At 37.3% G+C, this 14,794-nt stretch overlaps 2 protein-coding genes across 2 annotated transcripts; one reads left to right on the top strand and one right to left on the bottom strand.

Annotated features, from left to right (window-relative positions):
- The first annotated feature begins 768 nt into the window (after positions 1-768).
- On the top strand, positions 769-2,594 carry DEFB128 (defensin beta 128). Its single transcript, XM_032294905.1, has 2 exons — positions 769-894; positions 2,314-2,594. The coding sequence occupies exons 1-2, from the start codon at positions 846-848 to the stop codon at positions 2,550-2,552; spliced, it is 288 nt and encodes a 95-aa protein (XP_032150796.1). The 5' UTR covers positions 769-845; the 3' UTR covers positions 2,553-2,594.
- A 2,648-nt stretch (positions 2,595-5,242) lies between these two features.
- Positions 5,243-6,723, bottom strand: DEFB127 (defensin beta 127). Its single transcript, XM_032294881.1, is given in 4 exon segments — positions 5,243-5,371; positions 5,373-5,449; positions 5,452-5,510; positions 6,677-6,723. Coding segments are annotated over 4 exon segments (312 nt in total).
- Between the last annotated feature and the right edge of the window lie 8,071 nt (positions 6,724-14,794).

Raw genomic sequence — 14,794 nt, 5'->3', positions numbered from 1 at the left:
AAGGAAAATTAGGAGTTTACTAGGACCAGTTATATGGAGGGGATAGGGAGTCTAATATAATTTGTAAAGAGGGATTTAAATGTGAAAAGAAACAGATTAAGGAAGTAAAAGTTCAGGAAGGTGTACTCATTAGTTTGGCAGAAACATAAGTGGTTTCATAAAATGTCCCAGGAGAGGAGAGCAGGGACCAGTTTATAGTAAGTTGAATGGTGTGCAAAGGATATTTGATCTTCTGAAGAATTTTCAGTTGTTGAATTTTGCTCTACTAGATGGACAAGTCTTTATGGGAAACTCTCAAATAATATCAATGTATCTAGCCAAACCTAAAAGTAATCTTACTCCTAGAATGACTATCTAGAAGCTTTATACATTAAAAAAAATTGTTATTGAATGTGCTTCTGTGTCTATCTTGACTAATGACTTAATTTATCTTTCAAATTGGGTTTCTTTTGTGAGAGGCAGCCCTAGCCGGATGGAACATTGGAACAATAGGAATAAGATAGGATTATCCCACACAAAGCAGGGCACATGACCAACCAACCTTGACCCAAATGGGGTGAAAGTTCAGATGGAAAGTCATAGTTCCTGCTCTCTAGGAGCACATGTCCTGGGGAAGGGGGAGGAAGGATGATATGGTGGAACATTCTGTGATTGTGAGCTCCATATTTGGGGATGTAGGTGTGTGTGTGTTGGTGGGGTGGACTTGGATTTCCTGTCTGTCGATGTGGGTTAAAATGAGAGCTCAGAGCTCTAACAGCACTCAAACTCTGCATCTTGAAAGACCTGTGGGACACGGACCACTGGACAAAATTTCGCTGCCTCTTTCTCTTGGGAAGTCTGTAAACATGAAGCTGTTTCTGGTTCTCATTATTCTGCTGTTTGAGGTACCCACAGGTAACTTGTCCAAACGTACCATAACATCCTAAGAGAAATGACTATTTATAAGAGTGGGAACAGGAGTTTCAATATTATTTATATTTGGCCAAAATCGTTTAAAAAAATACCCATTCTCCTGGTTGCCTTGCTTGCGTCTGTGCCTTAGAAGAGAGCACCCAGGGAGGTAAGAGGAGGTCAAGGCTATACTGTACTCTCAGGAGTCCTCTTCAAAGGTATCCATGAACTCATCATCTAGAATTATCTTTAAAATGCTGGACACAGTTTTCACCTGAGAGCCTGGCCATCCCCTTTTCCGTCCAAATTCATTTTCAGTCTGTATTACAACAGTAATTAGAATAACACATATTTTGAAGTCATGTCAATGTGAGGTTAAAAGATGTCTTCATCATTGACTTGTATGAATTGAGCATGTTATTCCCTTTTAATCTCAATTTTCTCCTCTGTCAAGGAGTATAATGACTATATTTCATGATTCTGTTTGATGTGTAGATTACATGAGCTAACAAGCACGAAGTACAAAGTTCACAGTAGAAGCTCTGTCAGTGAGAGTTCTCTTCTCTCTTCCTAGGAAGAAGGCATATTATATTTTTGTGGCCCCAAAATATTACTCCTCTAACCCTCAAAGATGTTCCCTGATTCTGAAGTTTAGGATAGGGAGAATATGTCTCTGTTCTCCATCTTAATTCTTTGGGCTTGTTCAAATTTTGGGTAGAGGGGCAAATAAGGATTAGAAACAAGAAACTTAGAATCTCAAAGCATTACCCTGAGTAGGCGACGGTGTAGCTCTCTAGCGCCAAATTCATTGAATTGAATTTGATCCCTGGGCAACCCATTTATCTGAGATCAAGGAGAATGTGACAAATGACAGACAGAAGGAGCCAGATTAAGGGAAATCATTCTTAATAGCACCTGTTGCTGAGACCCATGAGATCTTGTCGAAGGGAAATTTCTGCTGCCCATATCAGTGAGTGTAAAACCCAATTAAGTTACAAAGTCTTGTTTGTGATGTTTTTTCAAAAGTTGCTTTGGCTCTGAGCTGTGCCAAAGGTGACATGTTAGTGGTCTCTGGGGACATGAGTCTGAGGTGGAGCTGAGAGAGTACTGACTTTGGAGCTTGCTGGAGAGAGTCAGCTTTGCCAGGGCTCTGGTTAATAACCAGGAATTGAGCTCTCTCTTCTCTTTTGTCATACCAGTTCTAATGTTTTCAGAGGCAACTGGACATTGGCTGAGAGCCTGGGATTTTGAATGTCCTTAATTTGGGATACTTTTCAAGGAGGGGCCTCTGAGTTTCCTTTTGTTAGAATAATGTTCACTTGGGACCACAGGAGGCCGTGACTTGTGGGGAATCGTATATCTACCTCTTCTGCTCTCTCTCTCATGCACTAACCTTGGTTCAATGTTGTTTCCTATGCACAGATGGGGCAAGACTCAAAAAATGCTTCAATAATATAACAGGCTACTGCAGGAAGAAATGCAAAGTAGGAGAAATATATGAAATAGGATGTCTAAGTGGGAAATTATGTTGTGTTAATTATGAAGAAAACAAAAAACATGTGCCAGTTAAGAAGCCACATACACATTCTGGTGAGAAGCCGACCATCCATCAGGATTATGTCATTTTACCCACTGTCACCATTTTCACAGTAGAATCCTAAATCAAGCCCTTGTCTCACTGGTCTCCACTCTTCCTAAATAAAAAGTGCTGTCTAATCCAGCAGGCTGCAGCAAAAGCTTTCTCCACTTCCTTCCATGAACTTGATTCCCCACATAATAAAGTCCTGTGCTTCCCTCTGGGTTCATTTATTGATGTAGTCACTCATTTTTTAAATACTTCAAACATAAATGAATGGTTGCCATGCTCCAGGTTTTATGCCAGTAAGATAGGGAATATATAAATAAAGTAAACACATTGGTAGAGGTGGAAGTTAGCCTTTCCATTAAAAAAATAATTTCAGCTTTTATTTTAGGCTCAGGGGTACATGTGAAGGTTTGTTACACTGGTGTACTGTGTGTTGTTGAGGTTTGGGTTACAATTGATCCCATTGCTTAGGTTCTGAGCATAGTACCCAACTGTTAAGTTTTTCAACCCTTTCCCCTCTCCTCCTTCCCTGCTCTTATTAGTTCCCAGTGTCTATTGTTCCCAGCTTTATGTCAATGTGTACCCAATGTTTAGCTCCCACTTATAAGTGAGAACATGTGGTATTAGGTTTCCTGTTCCAATGTTGATTTGCTTAGGATAAGGGCCTCCAGCTGCATTCATGTTGCTGCAGAAAACATGATTTTATTTTTTTATGGCAGTGTGGTATTCTGTTGTGTACAGGTAGCACATTTTCTTCATTCAATCCACCGCTGATGGGAACCTAGGTTGATTCCATGTCTTTGCTGTTATGAATAGTGCTATGATGAACATATACATGCATACATCTTTTTGGTAGAAAAATTTATTTTCTTTGGGGTATATACCCAGTAGTGGGATTGCTGAATTGAATGGTAGTTATGTTTTAAGTTCTTTGAGAAATCTCCAAACTTCTTTCCATAGTGGCTGAACAAATTTACGTTTCCACTAACAGTGTATAAGCATTCCCTTTTCTCTGCAGCCTTGCCGGCATCTGTTGTTTTTTGATTTTTGAATAATAGCCACTCGAAGTGGTATAAAGGGATTGTGATTTTGATTTGCATTGCTCCGGTGATGAGTGATGCTGAAGACTTTTTCACATATTTGTTGGCCACTTGTATGTCTTCTTTTTAGAGGTGTCTGTTCATGTCTTATGAGCACTTTTTAATGGGGCTGTTTGCTTTTTGCTTGTTGAATCAAGTTCCTTATAGATGCTTGATATTAGACCTTTATCAGAGGCATAGTTTGTGAGTATTTTCTCCCATTGTGTATGTTGCCTTTTTATTCTGTTAATAGTTTCTTTTGCTATGCAGAAGCTCTTTGGTTTAACTAGGTCCCATTGTTAATTTTTATTTTTGTTGCAATTGCTTTTGAGGACTTAGTCATAAATTATTTCCCAAAACCTATGTCCAGAATGGTGTTTCCTAGCTTTTCTTCTAGGATTCTTATAATTTGAGTTCTTACATTTCTATCTTTAATCTATTTTGGGTTAATTTTTATATATGGTGAGAGGTAGGAGTCCACTTTGATTCTTCTGTATGTGGCTTGCCAACTATCCTGGCACCATTTATCGAATAGGGAATTGTCCCAGATTTGGTCATTTGAAGCTCTTTTAGACCGACTCCTGCATCCCTTTAATATGTCCCTATCCTTTGATTTTTAAGCCATTGCTTACCTTCTGGCACCACAAGATATTCTAGGCTTATCTTACATACTCCCTATCCTATCCCTAGAACACTAAATAAGAGAGAGATTAAGAGAACACATGCCACACATTAGTGGTGAATGTTACAGTGGATGAACTAAATCTTTAAAATGCTTGTAATTGTTATAGTGAAATGATATAAGAAACAAAATTGAAAACTGAGTGTGAAATGTAGTTGAAGAAACTTTCCATGTTAATAATATTCAGAAGGTACATCTTTAAGAATGCAGCAGACTATGAACATGGATTATTCTTCTTGCATATCAAGACAACAAGAGCACTACAATTTGGATGAATTCCCAGGTCCAAAACTCCCCTAAACTCCAAAGGGCCCCAATAACAAAAAGATGAACATGTTAACGGTAACAACAAAGCAAAAATAAAAAAACTTCCGTGTTGGAGTTATTTACTTAGGTCTTCCTTCACATTATAGAGTGAGCTCCACAACAGTGGAATCTTATTTATCTCTATCTTCCTGATTCAATGCTGGTACACAGGAGCTTAGGAAATAAGACTTCCCCATAGTTCAACTTTGAGTGCTCTGTTCATCCAAACAAAGTGCATGTATAGTTTCCTAAAATGATCTGTCTTTTCCAATTTTATTCCATTAGTTGATGTCATTCTGTTCACTCAAATTGCCTTCCCTACCAAACCTTAGCCATTGAAATTCTACTTATTATTATAAGACGCTGCTTTATTCCTAAACTTATTCACGAATTTACCCTGAATATTTGCTTCACCTTTTCCTGCCCTAAATTACGTCAATGTTTCTGAGTTCCTTTTTCCAGACTTCCACACTATAGGATTTTTTTTTAAGTGTACTTATTATATCCCCTTTTCAAGGAGATTTCTGGGTTCTTATCAATTCTTTTCCGAGTATATAATGAGTGTTCTATCCCTGGTTAAAGAACAAAATGAGACAGAAAACTGGCAATGCACTTTATTGAAATATGCTCGAAGGTCATTTTAAGGATCAATAAACCAAAAGGAAGAAGATGTAGATCTCATCACCTTAGTTCATTAGACTATCGCATTTGATTTATGTAGACTGTCTTCAGGGTTGCGAAATTTTCTATTACTGTAACATAGTCTTGAGGAAGAGTCAGTGCAAGTGTTGCTGGCTTTGGACAAGGTAGCTTTGTAATTTTTTTTATGTGCTTCCAGTTCCTTGATATTGAGGCAATAATCTCTCCCATTTTCACATCGTACCTCATGTACTTCAGTTACTTTCAGATTTTCCTGCAATGTCCTTGTACATGGTTATCTCAGCACTTCTTAAGTTGTTCGGTTACAATACACGGAAAGGTGCAATAGGACAATATCAGTGTTTGAGACTGAGGGCACATTGGTTTTAGGGAAAACAGAATCCACAAGGCAGACCTTCATATATTTTAAAGAGGATTTTCCGACAAGGTGAATCTCAGTGTTTATATTTAACTGGATCACTTATATTTAGGTCCTGTAAGGTTTTAGGCCTCCCTTCAACGTCTGATAGCCTCTGCCAAGAATATAAGATCTTGTCTGAGAAAATAAAGGAACTGAATTCTTGATTTTAGGCTATGGAACAATGCCGTACATGGGAACCTCAGCCAATCTGTCTCCATCCTGAATGCTCCCAGGGCACGACTCACTACGGCACCTCCTCTGATGCTCAGAGAACAATATATTGTTACTATGTGTTTATGTCTGAGTCAAACGATTCTCCCCAGTTCATACCCACTATCACCACTATTAGGGTCAAGAACGACTTTCTTGTCATCCAGTAACATAATGGTCTATTGGGTCTTAAGAATGTGGAGGGCCAGGAATAGGCCATTAATATTCTTATGATAAGGGCCACATGTAAGAAATCTGGTTTTGAAAGAGGAAAGGAAACTCTAATTTTTGAGTTCTTAGTATGTGCCAAGCTTCACATAGGTTACATCATTTAATAAAACTTCTGTTAATCAGGTGTCATTATCTCCACAGATGAGGAAGCTGAGGCTCATAGTCTTCACTACTTACTCAAATTTGACAAACTGGTAGATACTGAAGTCATGTTTCTTAAACCTGACTCCAAAATTTGGTTCTTTTTCTGTTCACACACTTTAGTGTAATAGAACACACACACACACACACACATACTTGAGTAAAAGGAAATCTAGTTGAGCATCAGAGTAAAAACCATATCCAAAGATATAAAGATATCCCTAGATATTGGAATCATTCCTTTCTATAACAATACATCCTTCCCAGAAGAAATTGTGACCTCTTTTCAGCTCTGTGGGTATTCCTTTTTAAGGATAGTACCATGCAATAAGGCTCCAGGAAGAGGAAATTTCTGATAATATTGGATAAACTTTAGCCATCCTTGGGGGTCTGTTTCCCTCTAGTGTGGATTAGGAAATTCCCTTGGGCTCTTGAAAATATTCCATCCCATTGTTGATTTGAGTGAGCCACTGGAAAGCTTTGGTTTACCTCTGGGTTTCTGGAACAGTGGAATTGAAATGATCATGAAGAGCCCCATAGCCAGGCTTTCTGGAAGAGGTGCAGCCAAAGTTTTTGGTCCAGTGAACTGCACACTATGCCACCGTCCTCAGAGACTTGGATTCTTATGCACTGAAACAGAACAGATGGGATGATATGAAGTGTGTCCCTAAACTGAACTGTGAGTTTTGTGTCATGTAGGCAGACACAGGAAATTTGATGTCACCCACTCAAACCCAACATGGAATAAAGACACAGCATGTTCCATCCCATCACACCTAATGCCACTCTGTGGGCTGTAGACTCTGGTGGGAAGAATCCATTCTTCCCTGCTTTGACTCTCTGCCCAGCTAGACCAACATTGATATGTACTCACCGCCAAGAATGAATATGGCAATATAAACCAAGACATAAATCCAAAACTCTGACAATAAGAAATTCGAGTAGGTTTCTTGCATGTTTGAAAGGAAGGTACGATGTAGTTGGATGTGATTCGAGATCACCTGATTTTTTTATAAAAGCACCAAGAACATACATTGGGGAAAGGAGACCCTCTTTAATAAATCATGCTGGAAAAACTGGATTTCCATATGCAGAGAAATGAAACTAGACCCCTATCTATCACCACATAAAAAATTAACCCAGAATGGATTACAGACTTCAATGTAAGACTTGAAACTATAAAATTCTAGAAGAAAACATGAGAACTATTTTGGGACATTGGTCCAGGCAAAGCTTTTATGACGAAGATTTCAAAAGCACAGGCAACAAAAACAGAGAAATTGGACTATATTAAACTAAAAAGCTTCTGTACAGCAAAGGGAATAATCAACAGAGTAAAGAGACAACCTTCACTCTGTTGCACAACAGGTAAAATATTTGCAAATTATTCATTTGACAAGTAACTAATATCTAGAATATACAAGAAACTCAAACAACAGCAGCAAAAAAAACTCCAAATACTCAACATCACTAATCATCAGGGAAATGCAAATCAAAACTGTAATGAAATAGCATCTCATCCCAGTTAGAACAGCTAATACCAAAAAGCCACAAATAATAAATATTGGCAATGATGCAGAGAAAAGGGAATGCCACTGTTGATGAAAATGCAAGTTAATACAGCCATTTTGGAAAATAGTGTGGGGTTTTCTCAGAAAACTAAAAATAGAACCATTATACCGTCCAGCAATCCTATTACTGGGTATTTTTCAAAAGGATAAATTTTTCTATTCCATATTTTAAGATATAGAATCAACCTAAATGCCTATCAACAGATTAATAAAGAAGACATACTGTGTATCTTCTTTATACATATACATATCTTCTTTATACACATATATATATATATTCATTAGCCCTATATATATATTAGACATACACACACACACAAACACACACACACACACACACACACATACACACACATACACACAGACACAATGGAATACTATTCACCCATAATGAAATTCTGTCCTTTGCAACAACATGGATAGCCTGGAGGACATTATGTCATGTGAAATGTCAGGCACAGAAAGATTACCACATGTTTCCATTATGTATGGGAGCTAAAAAAGTTAAGCACATGGAAGTAGAGAGTAGTGTTACAGATATCACTATTAGAGGTTGGTAATGATTAGGAGGAGGGGAGGATGAAGAGAGGTTGACTAATGAATGCAAAATTACAACCAGATAGGAGGAATGACTTCTGGTGTCGCAGCACTGTAAGGTGAATATGGCTAACTACAGTTTATTGTATACTTTAAAAGGCTAGAAGAGAGGATTTTTGATATTCCCAAATACAAATGATAAATGTTTGAGGTGATGGATACGCTAATTACCCTGATTTGAGCATTACGCCTTATATACGTGTATCAAAATATCACTTTGTATCCCATAAATATGTATGATTATGTGTCAACTAAAACTAAAAGAAAAAATGACTAAAATGGCTAATGTTACATCATATATTTTACCACAATTAGAAAAAAAAGATGCCTGAGGGTATTTTTTTTCTACCAATGGCACCTTGTCTTTGAAAATATTAAAATATCTCCACAAGGAAGCAATGTTTACCTAGATTGTTCTTAGATCATTGATTGCAGTTTTCAAAAAATTTCAACCCTGTTAACCACTGATATGCATTAAATAAATAAGCCGGTTGGCTTGGATAAGCCCTATGACCATTATTCAGGTCACACAGTAGTTTTACACAAGAATATATTTACACTGATAGATATTGGCATAGAATAAATCCTTTATGGAGACAATGTAAATTTAAGAGCAGTTACCTCGGAGGTCTCAAGGATCACCTCTCTTTACTTTTGCCACCAGCTTTTACATGGCTTAAGTCCTAGTCAAGGGATTGGTTTTATTATTTATAGTCTTTCTGTGAATGAGAACTTCCCCTAAAGGTGACTTGGTGGTGGAGCATCAAATAAAGACCCTACATCTGAGCAGTCAGGAGAAATACAAAAAGCCTTCCTATTAAAGTTGTATTTCTGAAGCTGCATGTTAATAATAATAAATATAAGCATAGGAATGGGTCCTAATAGCAAGCACAAAGTTCTAATAAAACAAATAAATTTTATAATATTTATATTAGCAGAAGAAAATAAAATTTATCCAACAGAAACTAAAAAAATGAGGAATAGGTAAGTCACAACTGGAGGGCAGAAAAAAGTTTTAAGCATCAGTAGTTATAATACATTCACATGGCTTAAACTCACTGATTGGATGGTAGAGATTTATCATTGAATTAAAAAAGATATTTAATTTCAGCAATATTAGACAATAAGACACATGTATACTGGACTGTTGTTAACAGAAATATAGTTGAATAGATATATTGAACAATGTATCTGGTGAAAATAACCAAAAACATGGGTAAATATAAAAAGGAAATTATTACTGCATTAAGCAACCATCAAAAATGAAAATCTGAACAGGCCAAAAATTTAAGATTGCAAACCCTGAAAGATAAGTTGAGCATTATTTTGAAGGCTATGTGTGATGCATAAAGCTAAGGTCTCGTTCTAGGGGAGACATATAATTGATAACCTTATATAAATCTGGGATTTAAAGGCAACAATCTCAGTCTAAGGAAGAATGAAATCTCTCTCTCTCTGACACACGAGTGTACACACACAACCCCCCCCCCCACACACACACACAAATTAGACAGCCTGTATTAGATTGTATTTTGTCAACAGTAACCTTGGCTCTGGATGGAGAAGGAAAATTCTCATGGGTTTTCAATCTAAGTTTAAGCTGTTTATGTGAATTTTTAAAATCAAGTAAAGAATTTGATTATAAGAAGAATCAGTTGTTACTATAGCTAGGTGTTTTGTGGAAGCAGATGTGAATCTTTTCTTCATACATCCAAGAAACCCAAGAATTCCTAAATATGAAATTCCAATTAAAGTGAGAATCTTACAGGTTAAAATTATAAAAACAGAATGAGATATAGTCCCATGAGCCTGAATCATTAGAAGGTCCAGACATTAGAAATAGAACAAAACACAGCAATGACAGTAACACATGGCTAATGCTTATATAACACTTTCTGTGTGCCGGCCCTCCTGTAGGTGTTTTATTTACATAAACTCACCCTTACAGCAACATTTTGAGGTAGATATTATTATCTCCATTTTACAAATGAGATGCTCAAAGGCACAGAAAACATAAGAAACTTACTCCAAGTCACACTACTAGAAAGAATTTACAATAGCAAAGACCTAGAACCAACCCAAATGCCCATCAATGATAGACTGGACAAAGAAAATGTGGCACATATACACCATGGAATACTACACAGGCATAAAAAATGATGAGTTCGTGTCCTTTGTAGGGACTTGGATGAATCTGGAAACCATCATTCTCAGCAAACTCACACGGAATGGAAAACCAAATACTGCATGTTCTCACTCGTAGGCGGGTGTTGAACAATGAGAACACGTGGACTCGGGGAGAGGAGCATCACACACTGGGGACAGTTGTGGGCGGTGGCTAGGGGAGGGACAGTGGGGGTGGGAAAGGTGGGGAGAGATAACATGGGGAGAAATGCCAGATATAGTATACATCTATGCAACAACCCTGCATGACCTGTGCATGTACCCTAGAACCTAAAGTGAAAAAAAAAAAAAAAAAAAAAAAAGAGCGGGAGCTGGGTTTGAATCTAAGTTCTAAAAAGGCAATTTGTAGCTATTAGCAGCATGGCTAGGAAGTCCTAATTGGGGAGCGGGTATTGAGCTGGTGGGATAGAGGGAAAGCAAAAAGAGAAAGCAGATAAACTAAGTCTGCCTTTCTTTATGGTCTAGGCCACATAGCCCTCCTGTGCAAATAACTCACATTTTTCCTGTGTCCAGCATCACCAAACCCTTAGCTGATAGAAAAATGCAAGTTAGTGCACTGCAACCTCGGCATTGTCAGTACTGCACATAGCTCTCTCCAGCAAAAGCACCATCCCATAAAACCCCCAGCAAGCCTTTGTCTTCTTGCAGTCAGCTCTTCTCTTGCTGATTTGTCCACTGCTTCCTTGCAACATATTTTCCTACTTTCTCTAATAAGTCTGCCTTTCTTTACCTATAACTCTCTTGGTAAATTTGTTTTACTGCCCATGCGACACCAGCCCTGGATAATGGCATCCATGATAATGGCTATTGAAATTAATTAAATGTAAGTAAAATTAAAAATTTAGTTCTTCAGTACTTTTAGTGCTCAAAATATTATAGAGCACATATCAAGTGCTTTATGACCACATGACCAGTGACTATCATATTGGATAGTGCAGATTTAGAACACTTTCATATTTTTAGATACTTCCATTGAAGAGCGCTGCTCTAGAGATTGAAAATTCACTACTGTACTATGTACCTAATACTAGATTATCAGATCCTTCTTAGACTTATGCGGCCATCAACAAATCAAAATATAGAATTATTCATCATGAAAAGATCTCCCTCTCTTATTGTCTTACTTACCTCCTTCCCCTAATTATTCATAATTTCTGTCAAGCACTAATTTGTTCTACCTTTCATAATTTTTTAGAGAATGCTATATGAGTATAGTCATACACTATGTGACCCTTTGAGATTGTCTTTTTTTCTCACTCAGCATAATGCTCTTATAATCTATATAAACTATTGCATGTATCAATAATTCATTTTTTTTACTGCTGAGAAGTTTTCCATTGTATGGATGTTAAATGACATTTTGGTTATTTACACTTTGGGGCTATTAGAAATAACACTACCATTAATATCCCTGGCCAGGGGTTGTAGAGAAAAACACTTTCATTTCTTTGGCGTAAACACCAAGGAGTGTATTCTGTTGTCATTGGGTGGAATGTTTTATAAATGTCTACTAGATCCTGTTGCTTTATTATGGTTTTGTTTGTTTGTTTGTTTGTTTTTGTTTTTGAGACAGAGTCTCGTTCCGTCACCCAGGCAGGAGTGCAGTGGCATGATCTCAGCTCACTGCAACCTCCACCTCCCAGGTTTAAGCGATTCTCCTGACTCAGTCTCCCAAGTAGCTGTGATTACAGGCGCATGCCACCACACCCGGCTAATTTTTTATATTTTTAGTAGAGATGGGGTTTCACCATGTTAGCCAGGCTGGTCTCAAACTCCTGACCTCATGATCCTCCTGCCTTGGCCTCCCAAAGTGCTGGGATTACAGGCATGAGCCACCGTGCCTGACTCTTTTTATGGTATTTTAAAATTCTTCTACATCCTTGTGGATTTTATGTGTAGTTGTTCTATCTATCGACTGTTGAAGTTGATATTGTAGACTTTTCCTTTTTTCTTTCTTAGACAGGGTCTTGCTCTGTCACACACACTGGAGTGCACAGCTCACTGCAGCCTTGACCTCCCAGGCTCAAGCCTTACACATCAGCCTCCTGAGTAGCTGGAATAACAGGCGTGGGCCACCACACCTTAGTTTTTGTATCTTTTGGAGAGATGGGGGTCTCACTATGTTGCCTCAGGTGGTCTCAAACTCCAGAGCTCAAGCAATTCACTCATCTCGGCTTCCCAAAGTGCTGAGATTACAGGCATGAGTAGCTACATCCAGGCCAATGTTGTAAATTCCTTTCTCCTCTTTAATCAGTTTTTGCTTCATGTATTTTGAAACTCTGTTTTTCAGTTTGTAGACAATTAGGGCTCCTATGTTTTATTGGTTGATTGATTGACCCTTTTGGCATTATGTAATTTCTCTCTGTGTCCTTGATAATTTGTTTTGCTCTGAAGTCTGCTTTAACTGGTATTAATATAGCTATTCCTACTTTCTTATGATTCATATTTGCATGGTGTATCTTTTTGATTCATGTTAGGAATTAAGTTACCATTTTATATTTTGTTTTCTATTTGTTCCTTAGAATTCCATTATAATTTAGCTCTGATTTCTTGTTTATGTATTTTTTTTAGTGGTTGCTGTACATAACATCACAGTCTACGGTGTCAGTGTTTTACAAGTTTGAATGAAGTATAGAAAACTTACCTCACTTTAAATTTCTTTGCCTTACCTGGCTTATAATGTCTTAAGTACTTCTTCTACATCTATTTAGAACCACATCAGGGTCACAATATTTGCTTCAATCTACCAAACATGATTTTAAAACTATTTAATAAAAAGATAGTCTCGCTTTGGGAGGCCAAGACGGGCAGATGGCATGAGTCCATGAGTTCGAGACCAGCCTGGGAAACACAGGGAAATTCTGACTCTACCAAAAATAGAAAAATTAGCCGGGCCTGGTGGCTGGCGCCTGTGGTCCCAGCTACTCACTGGGCTGAGAAGGGAGGATTGTTTGAGCCCAGAAGGTTGAGGCTACAGTGAGACAAGATCGCACAACTGGACTCCTGCCCAGGCAATAGAGCCAGACACTATCTCAAGAAAAAATAAAAACATATTCTTTTATATTCACCTCCCATTTTATCCATTCTATTGATCTCTTCCTTTCTGAAATTCCAAACCCCCTGTTATCATTTACTTTCAGTTTAGAGAGGTTTCTTTGACTATTTTTTAGGGTAGGGCTGCTAGTGACAAGTTCCCTTAACTTTTTCTTATTTGGGAATGTTTTTCTTTCCCTGTTTATTCCTAGAGAACTTTTTTTTTTTTTTTTTTTTGCTAGATATAGAATTTGGATTTAATAGTTCTTTATTTTGGCATTCGAAACATGTTATGATATTTCTTTTTTGCTTCCATGGTTTCAGATGACAAATCCCATCAACCAAACCATTGTTTCACCACCGGTGGTGTATTGTTTCTAAATGCTCACTTGATTTTTTCTGTCTTTAGATATTAGTTTTAGTTTGATTATACTTTATCTTGGCATGGATTTCTTTGGATTTATCTTATTTTGGGTTAATTCAAGATCTTGAATTGTAGATTTACGTATTCTGTCACATTTGGGATATTTTTCAGGTATCATTCCTTCAAATATTTTTTTTTCAGTTCCACACTCTTCCTCTCCTTGAGGACTCTGATGACATGAACATTTGATCTCTTTATGTCCCACAGATATCTGTGGCTCTGTTCATTTTTTTCAGTCTATTTTCCTGTTTATAGGTTGGGTAATTCTATAGATCTGTCTTATTTTTCCTCTGTGAAAAAGTGCCCAGAAATCTTACTCTCACCTCAGGAGAGAAGTCAAACTTTTGAATGAATATGCACTTGGGATTGAGTATCAGTGGCTGGTGAAATCTAAATCTCATTTAATTTATTTAAGGCAAAAATGTATTCAAAACACTAGAATCTGAATGTACATAGACATGCATGTGCATGGTTTACATAGCTACGTAATATGAGTAGAAGTCAGCTTTGAGAATATCATCAGGATTAGCATGAGATGGGGTAGAGATGTGAGCTTGAGAACAGGTTAAATTGGCTTACAAATATGGTTGTTCTTGTGCAAGATCCTCTTTCTCCTTGAAACTCAGAATTTCCATATTTTATTTTTTGAACATTTCATATTTTAAACCGTAATAACCTATGTCTCATATGCCTTTTGAAATCTACATTTCTTAGAATTTCATAGGTGCTAGAAATCATAGTGCCCTATATGCCTTATCTATTTTAATTTTTAGAGTGATTCTAAGAGGTAGATGTGTGAT

This window comes from Sapajus apella, unplaced genomic scaffold (genome assembly GCF_009761245.1).
Source record: "Sapajus apella isolate SASKATOON/1434 unplaced genomic scaffold, GSC_monkey_1.0 scaffold33, whole genome shotgun sequence".
NCBI classification, from domain to species: domain Eukaryota; kingdom Metazoa; phylum Chordata; class Mammalia; order Primates; family Cebidae; genus Sapajus; species Sapajus apella.
This window is presented reverse-complemented; position numbering and strand designations above follow the sequence as displayed.

What these genes read in the sequence shown, in the direction of transcription:
- DEFB128 (XM_032294905.1), top strand. Translation starts at nt 846, where the DNA reads ATGAAGCTGTTTCTGGTTCTCATTATTCTGCTGTTTGAGGTACCCACA. An exon ending in GCTGTTTGAGGTACCCACAG is followed by an intron (nt 895 to 2,313) that starts GTAACTTGTCCA and finishes TCCTATGCACAG; the next exon opens with ATGGGGCAAGACTCAAAAAA.